The sequence below is a fragment of the Molossus molossus genome, unplaced genomic scaffold (genome assembly GCF_014108415.1).
Source record: "Molossus molossus isolate mMolMol1 unplaced genomic scaffold, mMolMol1.p scaffold_m16_p_6, whole genome shotgun sequence".
In the NCBI taxonomy this organism is placed as follows: Eukaryota; Metazoa; Chordata; class Mammalia; order Chiroptera; family Molossidae; genus Molossus; species Molossus molossus.
The window spans coordinates 79,557,191-79,577,699 of NW_023425399.1; the positions used below are offsets into that span (position 1 = coordinate 79,557,191).

The 20,509-nt window shown below is 39.0% G+C and overlaps 1 protein-coding gene across 1 annotated transcript in view; it reads right to left on the minus strand.

The window, feature by feature from the left end:
- Positions 1-20,509, minus strand: part of CHST9 (carbohydrate sulfotransferase 9) — a 263,752-nt gene that overhangs the window by 25,335 nt on the left and 217,908 nt on the right. The window contains exon 5 of the mRNA XM_036245374.1: positions 9,701-9,738. Within this exon, the coding sequence (XP_036101267.1) occupies positions 9,701-9,738 (38 nt within the window). The remainder of the gene's footprint in view (positions 1-9,700; positions 9,739-20,509) is intronic.

Here is a 20,509-nt window from a genome sequence, read left to right on the forward strand (position 1 = left end):
GAGTTGCCAAGAGGTTCACCGCTCATTTTTGTCTTCTTCTCATAAACAAGCTGTGTTAACAAGTTACTTTAAAAAAGCATACTGATTTCCCCAGTGAATTACACAGGAAAGAATCCAGTGTTCCCTCCAGAGAACTCAAAACAGTTGTTTGTTCTCAGAGCCCAGGTGTGGTAAAATAGCTGCGGGCTAAAAATGCACGCTGGATATTGGCCAGTAGGCTAGAGCTCTCTCCACTCAGCCCTGATTTCCACACTGGTATGCAACTCATAGCTTGGCTAATGGGGATGGGGAAAGGGGGAAAACTCAATGTTCAATTTTAATTTAATTACACAGTCCACGGTGCCCAGGAGGAAGGGTTTAGGGGCAAGTTGAACGCTCAACAATGCTCTATTTTACATTCCTTTTCGATAAAGAACACTGTATTGATTATCCAAAGTGAGTTTTCCAAAATGTTTTTTAAGAACCAAATTCTTTTGGTGGCAGAGTGATTTAAAGAAGGGGAGGGAGGTGTGTGACTATTTCTTGGCTCTTGTAGTAGGTGTTTTGTAGGGCCCAGGTTCACAGTCTCCTTGATCACCTGAGCTGGGTGCTCCAGAAATGTCCCTTATGTGGGTTATGAGGGCCCTCCTATTGTAATTGAGTCTTGATTGCCATTGTCCCATTTATGTGTGGGGTTGACCCTCAGGCTGGCTGACTGAGGATCTACTCCAACCACAGTGTGCGAACTGCTGTGCAGGTGCTGACCAGACAAAGTGGAATTAATCTCAGCAAGGTCCTGTGCCTGCTAAGATCTCCCTTTTGATATTGCCAAAATTTAGATACACTGAAGGTATAAGATGCTTCTTGGAATTGTGTTGCCAGAGCATTCTTGAGAGTGAGGAGTAACTCCCTACTCGAAAGAACAAAGACTAGAAATTCCATTGCAGAATTAGAAGTACCAGCTGGCAGACACTGATTGAATAACACAACCTTTGGTTCCGAAAATGACTGTGTAACGAATACACTTAAAACCCTTCCTTCTTGTTTTGAAGTCTAAACAATTTCATTCTCTTACTGGGACTGGGAACTATTATGATTTTATCTGGCACCACACCAATGTTTAAGATTATTAGGAAATATTTGGTGTTCTATTTTGGCGTCTACATATTCTACTAGTTCAAATATGAATAGAAGGCAAATACAGAAAATTAAAACGTGTCCGTAAGAAGTAGCCCTTAATATATTTCTTGACCAACTGCTTTAACTTGTTAAGAAAACAGGTCCAGCCTAGCTGGTATGGCTCAGTGGATTGAATGTTGTCCCATGGACTGAGAGGTTCCATTTTCATTCCCGGTCAGGGCACAGGAGGCAGCTGGTCAATGTTTCTCTCTCACATTGATGCTTCTGTCTCTCTCTCCCTTCCTCTCTTTCTAAAAAAAAAAAAAAAAATCAATAAAAACAAAAACAGGTCCACTGCAGATGCCATCTTCCTTGGGCGAAGTGCTCCCTCCAAATGGCATTGGCCTGGGGGAAAGCAATGGCCCCACCCTCTGAACTCCCCACCCTGTAGAGCTTGAGCCCTGCTGAAAAGTCAGCTGCCTGGGCAGGGGTACAGAGATCTGGGAAGATTCTCCCCACCTTCCCTCAAGCCTGACTAGTACCTGCCCCTCACGAAAGATCCATTAACTCCATTCTCCCCAATCCTACTGGCCTTGCCCTGGACAAAATCTGGGAGAAAATGACTTGTGTGGCTCCAGGATGGAGGACATTTTTTCCCCTTATATGCCTGACCAGTGAAGAGGCTTCCCTTCACATGTCCACATGTTGGTCTGTTTGGGACTGATAAACTCTGCTGGCCATGCCCTGATGACTGCCTGAGACCCCACCCCACCACAGAGGTGCACCCAACTGGTGGCAGCTAGACTTGGTATACCCTGGGACATTTGCTAAGTAGCCTCAGACCCAGCATTGGTACTGAGTTTGAACCTGTATCAATCTGGTAAACACCACTTGCCTCTACCTGGTGGTGACTCACTGAGAAGCTACCTCATGCAACTCGAGTACTGCCAGAGGCTGTTTCAGTGACTGAGCCTAACAGGCAGCCAGCAGGTGAAGGCAGGCAGAGGCAGGTCTCAGAGTGCCTTAGGACATTTGTTGACCTGCTCCTGGGCCCGGTGCTAGTAAAATCCAGCCTTGTTGTGCAGCTTGGTCCTTCCTGTGCACACTCAGGCCCAGCAGAGGCAGTCATAAACTGTGGCTTGCTTTGTAGCTCCAAAAAGGTTGCCCAGGGCAAGTCACGGATAGTGTCTGACATTGGCTTGCACCAGAGTTCCTCCCTAAAAGCCCCAGAGTCAACACACCCACTGGCTAGCTTCAGACAACATTAGAGCAGGATCCAATCAGATTAACAAACAGCATATCAAAAGGGAGATCTTAGCAGACACAGGACCTTGCTGAGATTAATTCCACTTTGTCTGGTCAGCACCTGCACAGCAGTTCGCACACTGTGGTTGGAGTAGATCCTCAGTCAGCCAGCCTGAGGGTCAACCCCACACATAAATGGGACAATGGCAATCAAGACTCAATTACAATAGGAGGGCCCTCATAACCCACATAAGGGACATTTTGGAGCACCCAGCTCAGGTGATCAAGGAGACTGTGAACCTGGACCCTACAGGACACCTACTACATATGGTCACCATACCAAGATGGAGAGTCACAGTAGATCTACCTAATACATAGAAACAAACACGAAAAGTCAGCCAAAATGAGGAGACAAAGAAACATGCCTTTGATGAAAGAACAGGAGATATCTCCAGGAAAAGAGCTAAATGAAATGGAGGGAAACAATTTATCAGCTAGAGAATTTTCAAAAATGGTTATAAGAATGGCCAAGAAACTTAGTGAGAATTATAACAGCAAGAAACCATAAAAATAGTCAGAAATTAAGAATACAATATCTAAAATGAAGAATACGCTAGAAGAAATAAACAATAGGTAGGATGAAGCTGAGAATAGAATCAGTGATTTGGAAGACAAAGTATCAAAAAACACCCAGAGCAGCAGAAAGAAGAAATAATTAAAAAAAAAAATGAGTTTAAGGGATATTTAAGACATTATGAAGTATAACAATATCTACATCATAAGGGTACCAGACAGAGAGGACAGAGAGCAAAGGATTAAGAATCTATTTGAAGGCTGGCTGGTATGGCTCAGTGGTTGTGTCAACTCATCCACCAAGAGGTTTTCAGTTAGATTCTTTGTCAGAGCACATGCCTGGGTTGCAGGTTCAAACCTCAGTGTGTGTGTGGGGGCATTCTGGAGGAACCCGATTGATGTTTCTCTCTCTTCAATGTTTCTCTCTCTCTCTCTGTCTCTCTTTCTCTCTCTCTAAAAATCAATTAGGAAACATATTTTTTTAAAAAGAACCTATTTGAGGAAATAATGGCTGAAAACTTTCCTAACCATGGTGAAGAAAAAAGACTAACAAGTCCAGGAAGCACAGAGAGTCCCAAACAAGATGAAGCCAAAGAGGCCCACACCAAGACACATCACAATTAAAATGACAAAGATAAAAGACAAAGAGAGAACCTAAAGGCATCAAGAGACTGTTAGTTACCTATAAGGGAGCTTCCATAAGACTGAGAGCTGATTTCTCAACAGAAGCATTTCAGGCCAGAAGGGGTTGGCATGAAATATTCAAATGTGATGAAAAGCAAGGAACTATAACTGAAGCTACTTTACCCAGCAAGGTTATCGTTTAAAATTGAAGAAGAAAAAAAAAGCTAAGAAAAATCTAAAGGAGTTCATTACCACCAAAGCAGTATTACAAGAAATATTAAAGGGCCTTTTGAAGTAGTAGTAGTAGTAGTAGTAGTAGTAGTAGTAGTAGTAGTAGAAGAAGAAAGAGGAGGAGGAGGAGGAGAAGGAGAAGAAAAACAGAGGAACATAACTAAAATAATAAAATGACAATAAATACATACCTATCAATAATCACTTTAAATGTAAATGGCTTAAAAGCTCCAATCAAAAAAGACATAGGATAGGTGAATGGATATGAAAACAAGCCCATATATATACTGTCTACAAGAAACCCACCTCCGATTGAAAGATACATACAGACTAAAGGTAAAGGGATGGAAAAAGGTATTTCATGTAAATTGACATAAAAAAGAAAAAGCTGGGGTAGTAATACTTATATCTGACTTTAAAACAAAGGTTATGGTAAAAGATTAAGAAGGATACTACATAATGATATAAGGAAGACTCCAACAAGAGGATATAACCATTGTAAACATTTATGCATGCAACATAGCAGCAATTAAATATGTAAAGCAAATTTTGATGGACATAAAGAGAGAGATTGATAGTAATACAGTCCTTGTAGGGGATTTTAACACCAATTTACATCAATGGATAAATCTTCCAGACAGAAAATTCACAAGAAGACAGCATCCTTAAATGACACACTAGATCAAATGAATTTGATTGATATTTTCAGAGCATTTCATCCCAAAGCAGGAGAATATATATTCTTTTCAAGTGCACATGGAACATTATCTAGAATAAACCACATGTTAGGATACAAAGCAAGTCTCAATAAATTTAGAAGATTGAAATCATATCAAACATCTTCTCTGACAATAATGGTATGAAATTAGAAATCAGTCACAAGAAAAAAACTGAAAAACACACAAAGACATGGAGGCTAAATTACATGTTGCTAAACAATGAATGAGTTAACAATGAGAACAAAGAAGACATCAACAGATACCTTGAAACAAGTGAAAATGAGAATACAACAACCCCAAATCTATGGCACACAGTGAAAGCAGTCCTAAAAGGAAAACTTATAGCATTACAGGCCTATCTCAAGAAACAAGAAAAATTTCAAATAAACAATCTAACTTTACACTTAAAGGAACTATAAAAATGACAACAAACAAAGCCCAAAGTGAAGAGAAGAAAGGAAATAAACAGATCAGAGCAGAAATAAATGAAATAGAGTTAAAAAAAAATAATACAAAAGATGAATGAAACCAAGAGCTGCTTCTTTGAAAGGACAAACATAATTGACAAACCTCTAACCAAACTCATCAAGAAAAAAGAGAAAGGACCCAAATAAATAAAATCAGAAATGAAAGAAGAGAAGTAACAACTGACACCAAAGTACAAAGGATATAAGAAAATAGTACAAACAACTGTATCCTAACAAATCGGACAATCTGGACTAAATGGATAAATCCCTAGAAACATACAGTCTTCCAAAACTAAATCAGGAAGAATCAGAGAATTTGAATAGACAGATTACAACTAATGAAATTGAAGCAGTAATTTAAAAAATTCCCAGCAAACTAAATTCCTGGACTGAATGGCTTTACAAGTGAATTTTACCAAATATTCAAAGAAGAGCTGATACCTATCCTTCTCAAACTATTCCAAAAATTCAAGAGAAGGGAAAACTTCCAAGTTCTTTTCATGAAAACAGCATTAGTTGTATTCAAAACCAGATAAAGACACTAAAAAGAAATAAAACTATAGGCCAATATCCCTGATTAACATAGATGCTAAAATCTCAACAAATATTAGCAAACCAAATCCAGCAATATATTAAAAAGTTCACACACCATGGTCAAGTAGGATTTATTTTTGGGATGCAAAGTTGGTACAATATCCACAAAACAATAAATGTGATATACCACATAAAGAAAATTAAAGAAAAAAATTACATGCTTATATCAATAGATGCAGAAAAACATTTGATAAAATTCAGCATCCACTTCTGATAAAAACTCTCAGCCACGTAGAAATAGAGGCAACATACCTCAGCATAATAAAAGCCATATATGACAAACCCATAGACAACATCATACTCAATGGACAAACACTAAAAGCGTTCCCTTTAAGATTGGGAGCAAGACAGAGACCTCCACTTTCACCACTCATATTCAACATAGTACTGAAAGTCCTAGCCACAGCAATGAGAGAAGAAGAAGAAATAAAAGTCATCCAAATGGAAAAGGAAGAGGTAAAACTCATTATCTGTGGATGACATGATACTGTATATAGAGATCCTAAAGTTTCTACCAAACACTACTAGAACTGGTAAATGAATTCAGTAAAGTAGCAGGATACAAAATAAATATCCAGAAATCAGTTTTATTTTTATTTACCAATAATGAACTATCAGAAAGGAAAACTAAGAAAAAAAATTTCATTTAGAATTGCATAAAAAAATGACCTAGGAATAAATTTAACCAAGGATGAAAAAGACCTGTACTTGGGTAATTATAAGACACTGAAGAAAGATATTGAAAAAGTGGAATAAATGGAAGTATATACTGTGTTCATGGATAGGAAGAATTAAAATCTTTAAAATGTCCATATTACCCAAAGCAATGTATTGATTCAATGCAATTCCTATCAAGATACCAATGGCATATTTCACAAAACTAAAATAAATATTCCAAAAATTTACATGGAACCACAAAAGACCCCAAATAGCCACAGCAATCTTAAGAAAGAAGAACTAAAGTTGGATAAATCATGCTACCTAATATCAAACTATACTACAAGGTCATAGTAATCAAAACAGCATGGTGCTGGCATTGAAACAGATATATAAACTATGGAACAGAATAGAGAGCTCAGAAATAAACCCACAAATTTATGGACAATTAATATTTGATAAAGAAGGCAATAACATACAAGGAGTAAAGACAGTCTATTAAATAAATGGTGTTAAGAAAAACAGAAAGATACATCCAAAAAAATGAAACTAGACCACCTTCTTACACCATACACAAGAATAAACTCAAAATGGAATAAAAACTTAAATGTAGACTCAAAACCATAAAAATCCTAGAAGAAAACATAGGCAATAAAATCTCAGACATTTATTGAAGCAATATGTTTCTGATATATCTCCTTGGGCAAGGGAAACAAAAGAAAAAATAAACAAATGGGACTATATCATACTAAAATATTTTTACACATCAAAGGAAACCATCAACAAAATGAAAAGACAATCCACTGAATGTAGAAAATATTAGCCAATAATACATCTGGTAAGAGATTAATATCCAAAATTTAAAAGAACATATAAAATTCAACACCCAAAAACTAATAATCCAATTAAAACTGGGCAAAGGACCTGAACAGGCACTTCTCCATAGAGAACATACAGATGGCCAATAGATATATGAAAAGGTTCTCAATGTCACTAATCATCAGAGGAACACAAATTAAAACCACAATGAGATATCACCTCACTCCTAGCTATCATCAATAAATAAAAAATTAGTGTTGGTGAGGATGAGGAGAAAAGGGAACCCTTGTGTACTGTTGGTGGGAATGCAGATTGGTGCAGCCACTATAGAAAGTAGTAAGAAGTTACCTCAAAAAATTAAAAATAGAACTAACTTATGACCCAGTGATTCCACTTCTGGGAATATATCTGAAGAAACCTGAAACACTAATTTGAAAGAACATGTGCATCCTTCTGTTTATTGCAGCATTATTTATAATAGCCAAGATTTGGAAGCAGCCCAAGTATCCATCAGTAGATGAGTGGTTAAAAAACTGTGGTGCATTTACACAATGGAGTACTACTCAGCTGTAAAAAAGAAGAAAATCTTACCCTTTGTGACAGCATGAATGGACCTGGAGATTATTATGCTAAGTGATATAAGCCAGTAAGAGAAAGACAGGTACCATATGATTTTACTAATATATGGAATCTAATGAACAAAATAAACTAACAACATAATAGAAGCAGACAGATACAGAGTATAGACTGATAGCTATCAAAGGGGAGAGTAGTTGGGTAGTTAGGGTGGCTGGGTCAAAAAGGTAAAGGGCTTAATAACCAACCAACCAACCAACCAACCAACCAACCAACCAACCAACCAAGCAAGCAAGCAAGCAAGCAAGCAAGCAAAAAAAACCACCTCATAGACAAAGACAACAGTATGGTGATTACCAGAGGGAAAGTTGGGTTGGGGGAGGTGGAAGAGTAATGGAGGCAATAAATGATGATGAAAGGAGAGTCGATCTGGGGTAGTGAACAAACAATACAATATACAGGTGAAGTATTTTAGAATTGTATACCTGAAACCTATATAATTTTATTAACCAATGTCACCCCAAGAAATTCAATTAAAAAAAGAAGAAACCAAGTCTCTTTATAATGAAAAGTATTCCCCATGTGACTTAAATAAATAAAAATGGTAGCAATAAACTTCACTGTTAACTGTTGTTCAGCCTTGCCAAACCACATAAGTACATACAATACAACAATAAAGAAACTAAGCTCAAAGGCAAATAAATTATTCGAAATGGCTAACTGATTTTGTCATTGCACGATGACAGCATTTCGAGAATTAAGATGAAGGCTGCTTCGAGTCAAGATCTACATTTACATTCAAGAGCAAAACGAGGCCAGTGTAGCTCAGTGGATTGAGCATTTTCCCATGGACTGAGAGGTCCCGGTTCCATTCCTGGTCAGGTCACATGCCCTGGGCTCCATCCCCAGTAGGGGCAGTAGGGGGTGTGCAGGAGGCAGCGAATTGCACCGATGTTTCTATCTCTCTTTCTTCTTTCCTCTCTCTCTCTCTAAAAAAAAAAAAACAATACCAAAAAATAAAAGCAAAATGATACCTGATAACACTAAATTATGCTGACTGAATCTGCGGCATAGTATTAGCCAAACGAGTTCGCAGTTTTTAAAGTTTGAGGAGTTGCAGGGCATCTGGCACAGAGTAGTTAAAGCTAGAACTTAATTTGGGTGGAATGACAGTGGGGACAAGAATGGGAAGTTATTTTGAAGCCCATTAGGAGAAGACTTTGACGAATTTTCCCTTGCCTGGTATAAATGTTGATTGACCACTGTTCTTCTTGAAAAGAGTGAGTTATAATTTGTGCCCAAGAAGAACAACAAGAAAAGGCATGGAGATTTGTGTCTGTGGGTGCAACCTGAGCATATTTTGCCACAGGCTGAGGTCTGCATTCCTGGGGCACTGGCAGCATCGGGAAGAACAGGAGCTACACTGGTTGCGGAGAGACAAAGGGAATGGGGCAAGGCAGTGTTTGGTACCTGTGGCTGCTGTCTCCAGCCCCTTAAATGGCTATACATCGTGACTCCATCTCCAGTAAATATAACAAATAAATTAGTAAAAGGACTGGATAAGAAAATAGGGAAGCAGACAGGAAGACACTGGCTAACTGCAGGTAGAAATCAAAGACTAGAAGGGAAAGTCAACTTGTATATTTCCACTGCGAGGGGTTCAGCTCTTAACTGTTTGGGAGGGAGTGACTGGGGAATTAAAACTTGGGAAAATCACAGAGGAGAGTCACCTTTGTTAGGGGAGGAGTAGATAAAAGTATCTGTTTGCAGCCACGATGGTATCAATGCAGAAATCCGGATGCGCTCAGAGGCGGTGTACACAGCAGCAGTGGCCGAGTCCCACTGCCCACTGCGTGTCATCCTCGGGGAGCTGGTGTGGAGCGAACAGTGAGATGGGGAGACAAGGAAAGTGCATGATCATCCCCGTATGACCAATGTGCATCCAATGCGCATGTGCTCAGAACCAATAGCACACATGTTGCTCATACCCAATAACCAGCAACACCTTTTGTAGTTTTAAAAAATATTTACAGGTGCTTAATTATTAACATTTAAAGCAAAATTGTATATTACAATTTATGAGAAGTGAGGAAATACCTGGTTGGAGATATGTTCCTGGATTTTCTCTCTAGTCACTGAAAGAGAAAACAAAAATAAGTTTAACATTAAATATACAAATGAATAAAACAGAGTAATAGTTTTGCTCTGTTCTCACTCAAAACTCCAATAATAATAGTCACAGGCTCTCTGAGCAAGGATTTGTATCATAATATGAACATTTGCAATCGCTCCAATAATTGGAATGAAAAAATAAAAAAGTCAAAACCTAAATAAACCACATCAGACAAAGATAACAGAAAATGAAATGGAAATCTGGGAAGGGTGATATCAGAAGAATGTATTAGACTCTGGCAGAGAAGTGAAGAGATGAAAAGGACCAAAGAAAAATTCAAACAATATCCAGTCAAAGGTTTCCAAACAATGACAACCTGTTCAGGTATAAAGCTAACACTGAGCTCATGCAACCTTGAGGACTAGACAAGGAGATTTAAAGGGGCAGATGGCAGAAGTGCTACGTTTAAAATCTGTTCTGTTGCCTCTGAAGATGATAAAGACGTTATTATGCTTTGTTGTTAAAGTACTGCTGGCAATTCCAATATAAACCAAGAGTTCTATAAATGGTATCCTGGTCAGGACAGAAACAAATCAGAGTAACATATAAAGGCAACATAGGGGTCTGAATAATAAAGACTCTAAAATAATAAACCCCAGTCATTGTGAAAATAGACTGGAAGTGATCAGCATCATGTATGTCTTAAAAATAAAGGAAAAGAATCCTTAGTAATAATAAATAACCAACAAACCACCAGGAAAGAGGGGAAAAAAAGTAATTTCGTGGCACTGCAGTTATTACATGCTTGTGAACATCTTGGTGTGAGATATACACTTTATTAAACATGTCCTTTTAAAATGGTAATAAAGATAATTGTGCAGTCGCGTGCATTTGTAAGAAATAATACAGACAGATCCTGTCTGCGTACACATGACCCCGTTTCCCCCAGTGGTAACATCTGGATGATCTACAGCACAGTGTCACTGCCGGGATCTGACACAGAGCATGTCCATCACCACTAGGATCCCTCATGTGATCCTGTCATAGCCACATCCACGTCCCTCCCACCCCAACAGGTTCAGCCAGGTGCTCCTGGCTCTGGCTCCCTCGTGCAAGGAGATGTTCTGGGGTTCAAAGTCATTGCATGGACTCATTAGGGCCTGCAGTTGGCTGCTGATGAGTTCCGAATCAAACTAAATGCTTGGCTTGGTGCTAGCAGCCCTTTTAGTATTTAGTCCCCAGTCAATTTTCCAAGAATTGTAAAGCATCCTAGAAACAATGATTATGTCAAAGGTCTTTTTTCCCTCCTATTTTATTCACTATCGGTAGTATCCTAGTTCTGTATTAGGAACACAGTAAGTGCTCATAACTATGGGCTCAAAGTGAAGGACTGAGAGTTAATTCTAGATAACTTATATCATCATGTTTTACACTTTTCCTGAGGATCAGCAACAGTTTAATTGTCCTTTTAGTGCGAATTTACCCACCTTTTCATCATTTTCTTTCTTTAAACTACTATGCACAAAAATAAAGTTTCTTAGCACAGCTACAGTGAACACACAGGATTCTTTTCAATTGCATTGCTCAGTATGTGTCATTAGGGGTCAGGGTGGTGGGAGGCTGGGCAGCACCAGTTATAAGCAGGAGCCCAAGACACAAACCTGGGCTGTGTCTTGGGATATCAAAACAAGCTGAATACAAGTTTTCTTGGTAAAAGGATCAGAGGGAGTCTAGGATTTGTGGCATCTCACCAAATAAGGTAAAGGCGGTGACTTAGTAATCTAAGTGAAAGGGAATATATTGATATTTTGGAGGGATTTAGGTACCAGGTTACATACAACTCAGGGAGCAAGGTAGGAGTCAAGCTGGGGGACTGTGGGGTAAGGCAGGGGCTTCTCCTGCGAGGAGGTCACAGGGCAGTCTTCCAGATACTGAGGTCAGGGAATTGGCTGAGTGTTAATCACGGGGACTTGGGAGCCAGATAGACCATGTCTGTGAGTTACAGCTATTTAAATATGAGAAGAATTATCTCTGCCCTTGAGCTTTGAAAATGCTCATAAATTAAAACACATAATTATATAATTATTGTGTGGCCCTAGTAATGCTAATGATAATTTTCCCCCTCTTGCTTATGGATAGTCATAGTCTGGTGGAGATGTAAATGTTCCCAGGCCGATGCAAGAAAAAAAGGAGGGAATCCCACTTAAAACCTAAGTCATCCCCAAATTTATTCAAATCGTATGTGCAAAAGAGAAATGGCATTTAGGGGATACGTTTTAACTGCATAAGCCGCTGCTAATAAAAGATTAAGAAGTATGTGGTTTAGCATCTTTTAATTATTTTTTTCTAGCATCTTGAATATACAATGTTTGAAATCTCTGGTTGGATCAACATTATTTTGCTCAGAGGTTTGTGGACTTTGCATACTGATTCTTTCCTGTTTCCAAGTACATTTGCTTTTAGGCTATTTTTATTCACTTTAAAGGAATTTTAATAACTTTCTGTTGACAGCATGGACAGCTGGTCTTGAGAATTAAAGAAAATTCACTTGCTGACTGAGGAAGGAAGTGACATCAATGAGCTTCTAAAGTCAGCCCGGAGGGGGAGGTTGGCTTGTGAGAGAGTAGCCTTTCATTGCACTGTATTTATCGAGAGATGCCTTGAGATGCAAATTGCTGTATCAATCAAACCTATGGTGCCTACCTCCAACCAACTTACTGCAAACTGAGGGAACAATGCCCAGAAACACAGAAGAAAAAGGATGAGAAGTGCAGGAGCCTAGGGGCTAAGTGAATTACCAGAGCTCAGGATCCCCTCTCTGTGCTGATACTTCATTCTCTGTCAAGCCTCAGTTTCTTTGTCTAGAAAATAAGTTTGATGGTTTTTTTTTTTAATGACAGATGGCTAATAAGAACATGTACTAGTATATATATATATATAGTGCAGACATGTTATCTTGCCACTTTAACCCAAAGAGTGCTATTAATTGTTTTTTATCTCCCACTGAGAGCTATCTAACACAAATATTTAGGTGTTATATATAAGCTACTCGCTTGATAACTTGATATTTTAAAATTTATATTCATTATTTATAACTCTGCTACAGAAAAAAGTCAGGTACCAAATCTGGACTTTAAATAATAATGACAATAGTAATAACAGTTATCATTGTCATCATAATGAATGACTTAATTCTTCACTAGCATCAGGAAAATTTCCTCTGGAATTGCAGTTATCCATTTTTCAAAGATAACTCTACTCAAGTGCATTGAGTGTGTATGTGTATAGGCTGTGTATTGTGAGCATGCATGTATGTGTGTATATATACACACACCTGTGCAAGAGATAAGCAGAAAAGTACCTACATAAATTTTATGGTTATGAGCTGAAAAATTGAATTGATGATTATTATTTTCTAGCTCATTCTAGAAAGCTTCTGAAGTGGCTATAGTGATGGTTCAACTACAGTTAAATAATCTGAGTTTGAGTTAATAATCTAAAGTCAAACATAATTTAATGTAGCTCAAAAGATAGATATATTAATGTTGGCTTCTATTCCTTATCTATAAAAATATTTGGGATATTCAATTAAATTTTACAATTTTATGACCTTAAATATGTAATTGGAACCACTAAAAAATATTGCTTAAGTAAAAAAGAATAAAAGAGGTCTCAGTAGCTGTAGTCTTCAGGCCAAAGGATTTTCAGATTGTCCCCAAGCCTAGATATGTTTTAACTTTGGCAACACTCACCCTTCTGATCTATAGTGATATTGTAATGCATGTCTATTCTGTACAATTTACCTAGGTGCTCTGGAGGTACAGAAGTAAAGTGGAGGAAACATGATGAACACACAAAAAATGTAGTAACACGGAATCATGGAGCTATAAGAAATTTATTGGTAAATTGTATGTCAGTCAGTTAGGTCAAAAGGTACTTATATCTTGATATAGTCGAAATGGAAACATAAGCAGTAAATTCCTTGACATAAGTTTTGGTGATGATTTTTCTTTTTCTTTTTGATCTGACACAGAAAGAAAAAGCAACAAAAGCAAAAATAAATAACTGGATGACATTGAACTAAAATAGTTTCTTCTCAGTAAAGGAAACCATCAACAAAATGAAAAGGCAACCTATGAAATGGGAGAAAATATTTGCTAATCATATATCTGATAAGGGATTAAGATCCAAAATATATAAAGAACTCATACAACTCCATAGCAAAACAACAAATAATCTGATTTAAAAATGGGCAGAAGATCTGAAAAGACCCTTTAAAAAAAAAAAAAAGACATAAAGATGCCCAATAGATACATAAAAAGATAAGAGAAATACAAATTAAAATCACAATGAGATATCACCTCATCTGTTAGAATGACTATTATCACACAGCAAAAGAAACCATAATGAAAATGAAAAGGGAACCCACTATTTGCCTATGATATATTGGATAAAGGGTTAATTTTCCAAAATATATAAACTACTCATACAACTCAACAAAAAGAAGATAAATTAAAAATGGGCAGATAACCTGATTAGACACTTCTCCAAAGAGGACATACAAATGGCCAAGAGACATGAAAAAAATCTCAACATCACTAATCATCAGAGATGCAAATTAAAATGACTTTGAGGTATCACCTCACACCTGCCAGAATGGCCGCCATCAACAAATCATCAAACAACAAGTGCTGGTGAGGATGTGGAGAAAAGGAGACTCTAGTACACTGCTGTTGGGAATACAGACTAGTGCAGTCAGTGTGGGAAACAATATGGTGTTTCAAAAAATTAAAAATGAAACTACCATTTGACCCAATGACTCACTTCTAGGAATATATCCCAAGAAGCCCGAAACACCAATCAGAAAGAACATATGCACCCCTATGTTCATATCAGCACTATTTACAATAGCTAAAATCTGGAAACAGTCCAAGTGCCCATCAGTAGATGTGAATAAAAAATGTAGTATACATATACAGTGAAATATTATTTGGCCATTAAAAAGAATGAAATCTCACCATTTGTGACAACATGGAACATACTGAGGGCATTCAGGTAAGTGAAGTAACTCAGACAAAGACAAATACTGTATGATCTCACTTGTATGCAGACTCTAAAAAAGAAACAAACCCAAACCATACTCATAGATACAGAGAACAGACTGGTGGTTGCCAGAGGCGGGTAGGGGGTGGAGGAAATGAAATGGGTGAAGGGGTTAAAAATGACCAAAAAAGGGTATTTATTCAATTTTTTTTTATAATGAAAAGCATATTCTGTTTTCTTTAAGATAACATTATATAAATAATTCAAGTTCATTGTGGAAAAATACAGATGAGCCAGAAAAAAGGAAATTTGCAAGACCCATAATTATACAACCAGAGAAATAATCCTTTTAGTCTATGTCCTTCCAGATCTTATATTTAAACGACTTTGTAATATATTTCTATTCTTATAAAAATTAAGGTTCTAGACTTCCAGTCATGATGGTGGCGTAGGTAAACGCAGTATCGCGTCCTCCCACAACCACATCAAAGTTACAACTAAACTACAGAACAACCATCATTCAAAACCGCCTGAAATCAAGCTGAATGGAAGTCCTACAACTACGGAATTAAAGCAGCAGCCACATCCAGACTGGTAGGAGGGGCGGAGGTGCGAGGGGCGGAGGCGGACAGGCTGGTCCCATACCCATGTGTGGTGGATAAAAATCAGGAGGATACTTAGGCTGGGAAGGTCCTTCCTGAAGACTGAGGGGTCCTCATACCAATCCGGTGCCCCGCTCAGGGTTCCAGGGTCAGGAAAAGAAGTCCCCATAACTTCTGGCTGGAAAAACCAGCAGGAAGTGAGGCTCAGGGAAGCTGACGCGGCTGGAGCCCCAGGCAGCTCCTCTTAAAGGGCCCGCGCATGGACTTATCAGACTCACTCCCTCTAACCTCGGAGGGGAGGCAGCTCAAGGGGCACCAGAGACATACAGGGAAGAACTGAGCTGTTTGGCACTGGAGAGGGGGCTTTCTCTGGGACAAACGTGCTGTCAGAGGCCTTTGTTCCTTTGGTTAACCCTTTCCTGGGGCGGCAGACAGCTGCTATATCAGGGACTCCAGCAACCTGGCTCACACTGGTAGCCCCGCCCTGGTGACTCCCTGAGGCCCCGCCCCACCCAACTTTCAGGCCCACCCAAGCTGTTGCCACTTGTTTAACCATAGGATTGGCCTGTCTTGGATCCTGCTTCAGGTTTTTCCTAATTTTTTTCAAACAAGCAGCATCTGGTCTCAGCTAGCCCCATATCTCTCGTTAAGTAATACACTGAAACAAACACAGGGAGGCAGCCAAAATGAGGAGACAAAGAAACAGGTCCCAAATGAAAGAACAGAACAAAACCCGATGAAAAGAACTAAGCGAAATGGAGATAAGCAGCATAACAGATGCTGAGTTCAAAATACTGCTTATAAGGATGCTCAATGAACTTAGTGAGAACCTCAGTGAACTTAGTGAGGACCTCAAGAGCATAAAAAAGGACCAGTCAGAAATGATGGAAGCACAGTCAGAAATGAAGGAGGCATTAACTGAAATAAAGAATAATTTACACAGCTTCAATAATAGAGTATGTAAATCCAAGGAGCAAACCATCAATTTGGAATATAAGGAAGCAAAAAACGCCCCATCAGAACAGAAAAAAAAAAAAAGAATCCAAAAAAAATGAGGATAGTGTAAGGAGCCTCTGGGACAACTTCAAGCGTGCCAACATTCGCATCTTGGGGGTGCCAGAGGAGAAGAGAGAGAACAAGAAATTGAAAACCTGTTTGAAACAATAACGGCAGAAAACTTTCCTAACTTGGTGAAGGAAACAGACATACAAGTTCAGGAAGCACAGAGAGTCCCAAACAAGATGAACCACAAAAGGCCCACACCAAGACAATCATCATCAAAATGCAAAAGGTTCAAGACAAAGAGAGAATCTTAAAAGCAGCAAGAGAAAGGCAGCTAGTTACCTACAAGGGAGTTTCCATAAGGCTGTCAGCTGATTTCTCAAAAGAAACTTTGTAGGCCAGAAGGGAGTAGCAAGAAATATTCAGAGTGATGAAAAGCAAGAACCTACAACCAAGATTACTCTATCCTGCAAAGCTGTCATTTAGAATCGATGGCCATGTAAAGAGTTTCCCAGACAAGGAAAAGCTAAAGGAGTTCATCACCACCAAACCATTATTATATAAAATGATGAAGGGTCTTTTTGAATAAAAAGATAAAATATATGAACAAACAAAATGGAAATGAATACATATCTATCGACAATGGGATCTACAGACAAAATGAACAGGCAGAACAGAAACATTCTCATAGATACAGAGAACATTTTGTTGGTTGCCAGATGGGAGGGGGGTTGAGGGAATGGGTGAAAAAGGTGAAGGGATTAAGAAGTACAGATTCATTGCTAGACTGACAAACCTCAAAGGGAAAGGGGTTGGGGGGTGGGAAGAAATAAACCAAAGAACTTATATGCATAACCAATGGACACAGACAATAGTGTGGGGAAAGGCAGGAGGGGGCCGGGAGTGGGGAGGAGGAGGGTCAATGGGGAAAAAATGAGGAACATCTGTAATACATTCTACATTCAACAATAAAGATTTTTTAAAAAAACTAAGGTTCTATTGAAAAGGGTATTTAAGACTTGATATAGTAGAAATGGTGATGGATTCACTTTCAGACTTTTCTAGTCATGACTTGGCCACTATCAAGCTGTAAGGTATTTCAAAAATCACTTCACTTCTCTAGTGCATAATGACAGGGTTGGAAGTACAGATGGTCTCTAAATTTGTTTATAGTTGTTTAAGTTCCTTGGTCCAAAGAAGAATAAGGGATTTAATAATTTCCATCGAATTGAAATGAATAAAAAGAGAAGTCCTGTTTGATGGGGGAACCTGGGGAGCTTCATGGAGGAGGCAGCATTTGCTTTGGGTGGGATATTAACAGAAGATGGGAGGAAAGGTATTTTACTCAAAAGGAAAAACATGAGCAAAAGCACAGAACCAGGGAATGCATGGGGCACGTACAGGGAGTAGTGAATAGTTCTTCTTGACTGAAGTAAACTCTGGGTATTAGCAGGTAATAGGGACAAGGGAAAACATGCTATGATGGACCACATCATGAAGGCCCTATATACTTAAGGAGAGATTTTTTGTTTTAAATACATTTTTATTGATGTTTTAGAGAGAGAGGAAGCGAGAGACAGATAGAATCATTGATGTGAGAGAGAAACATCGATCAGCTGCCTCCTGCACGCCCCTTACTGGGGATCGAGCCTGCAACCTGGGCATGTGCCCTGACCAGGAATCAAACTGGGACCTCTCAGTTCATGGGATGATGCTCAATCCACTGAGCCACACCAACTGGCTTAAGGAGAGATTTTGACATTTATTTGGTTGGAAGCTCTATAAGATTTTTGAGCCAGAGAGTGATTAAAACTGTTGTAAGAAGATGACTCTAACAGTGGAATGGCTGGAGGATGGGGGATACCGAAAAGGAGAGGACAAATGTAGGTGAATGTGAGACAAATCATGTGAATTGAAAGGATTTAATTCAGGTGAGGGTTGGAGCAGTAGGCGAGTGAAAAAAATGAATTAAAGATGAGCAAGATTTTAAGCTTGGTTCCTTGGGAGAAGATGCTCTTACTGTGAAGGTAGAAACAAGGAAATAGGGCCGGTAAGTAAATGTGGTGAGTAACGGTAGAGGTGGGACGATGAGCTCAGTTCAGCATTTGTTAAGTTTCAGACACCAACGGTAAGACATCCCGGAGGAGGTGGAAAGTTAGCTGGGGAAAGAGGCAATCTTCAGAGAGAGGATAGCAGAAGCTCTAGGAAGTGAGATTCTTTTTAAAGTATAGAGAGGGAAGTAAATACCACATTAGAACCTTGAGAAACAGTTGTATTTTATTTGAATAATTTGATGCCTCACTAGGTAACGGAATGAAAAATTTACATGGTCTGCCATGAGTACGACACTCTTCTAAGCTGACACGAGGATTTCCCATCAGGAAGTAGCAAGTTGGAAACTTGATTTCAGAGCGTAAGTTCTCACTGGTCTTTGAGTCACTGGTCTGAGACTAATTCCAATCTGTCTTTTCTTTAACACATCAAAAAATTAACTCAGTTCTCCGTAAATAATGACTGGGTATCCAACAAATATAACTCAGTTCTGACACGATGTACCCAGAGTTAGTGTCAGATCCCAAAGGTTAAGGGCTCCATCTCATACATGCCCCCTACTCCAGTCACAACTCCAGGTTGTCACCTGTGTTCCTGACACACCCCTATAGGCTATAGATGGGAGGGTCCCATGAACAAATGGCTGGAAGAGCTCAGAGAAACATTTTACTTACTAGGTTACCAGTTTATTTTATTTTTTAAAATCCTCACCCGAGGTTATTTTTACATGTGTCTTCAGATAGAGTGAGAGAGAGAGACAGAGAGAGCGAGAGAGAGAGAGTGAAACATCGATGTGAGAGAGACATGTTGACTGGCTGCCTCCCGCATGACCCTAACCAAGGCTGGGCACTGAACCGCAACCGAAGTACGTGCCCTTGACCGGAGTCGAACCCGCTAATCTTTGGTCCTCGAGCCGATGCTCTAAACGCTGAGCCAAACCAGCCAGGGCTTACCAGTTTATTTTAAAAGGATATAAGTCAGGAACAACCAAATGAAAGAGATGCATAGGACAGGTAGAGGAAAAAGGCAGGGGCTTCCCTGCCCTTCCTGCCCTTTCTGGGGGCACCACTCTCCCCGCACCTCCACGTGTTCACCAACCTGGAAGCTCTCTGAACCCCGCCCTTTGGGTTTTTATGGAGGTTTGATTATATAGGCTTTTATTTATTTATTTTTTTTAAATCACTGGCCATTGGCTATGGGCGCAGCCTCGAGCCCCTCTTCCCTTCCCAGAGGCCAGGGGTGTGGGACTGAGAGCTCTCTATCCACAGGTTCGCTTCTCCTGGCAACCAGTCACTGTCCTTAGGTGAGGTTCAAAAGCCACCTCATTAACAGAACAAAAGAACACTTTATTGCTTTCATCACTTGGAGAGTCTGAGAGTTTCAGGAGCTCTCTGCCAGGAGCAGGGACAAAGACCAAATCTATATTTCTTATTATAAATCAAAATATCATAGAGGCCATCGCAAGTTCTAGCAGAAAAAAACTTAAGCCAGTTTCCTTATTTATGAACTGGGACTTATGACATGTTAGGATTTATCTAAGGATACCAACCAAGCTAACGACGGAGCTGAGTTTAGAACGCGGATTTCAGCAATGGCCAAGAGTGAAAACAAGTAGACTTGGTGGCCCTTCCCCGTATTCTCAGGGCATATGCTCCAAGTCCCCCCGTGGATGCCCGAAACCACAGAGAGCACCAAACCCTATACATTCTATGATTTTTCCTATGTATACATACCTGATAAAGCTTAATTTATAATTTAAGCACAGTAAGAGATTAATAATAATAGTTAACAATCATAGCTAATAACAAAGTGGAACAATTATAACAATATACTGTAACAAAAGTTATGTGAATGGCTTTGAGGCCATTATTAAGTAAAATATAAGGGTGACTTGAACACAGGCACTGCAATACCAGAACAGTCCAGCAGAAGATTACTAAGTGACCTATAGGTGGAGACTCTGGATAAAAGAATGATTCATGTCCCAGGCAGGACAGAATGGGACAGCTCAAGATTTCATCATCCTAGTCAGGAAGAACAGTGAGCAATTTATTATTTTATTTTATTTTTTAAAATATATTTTTATTGATTTTT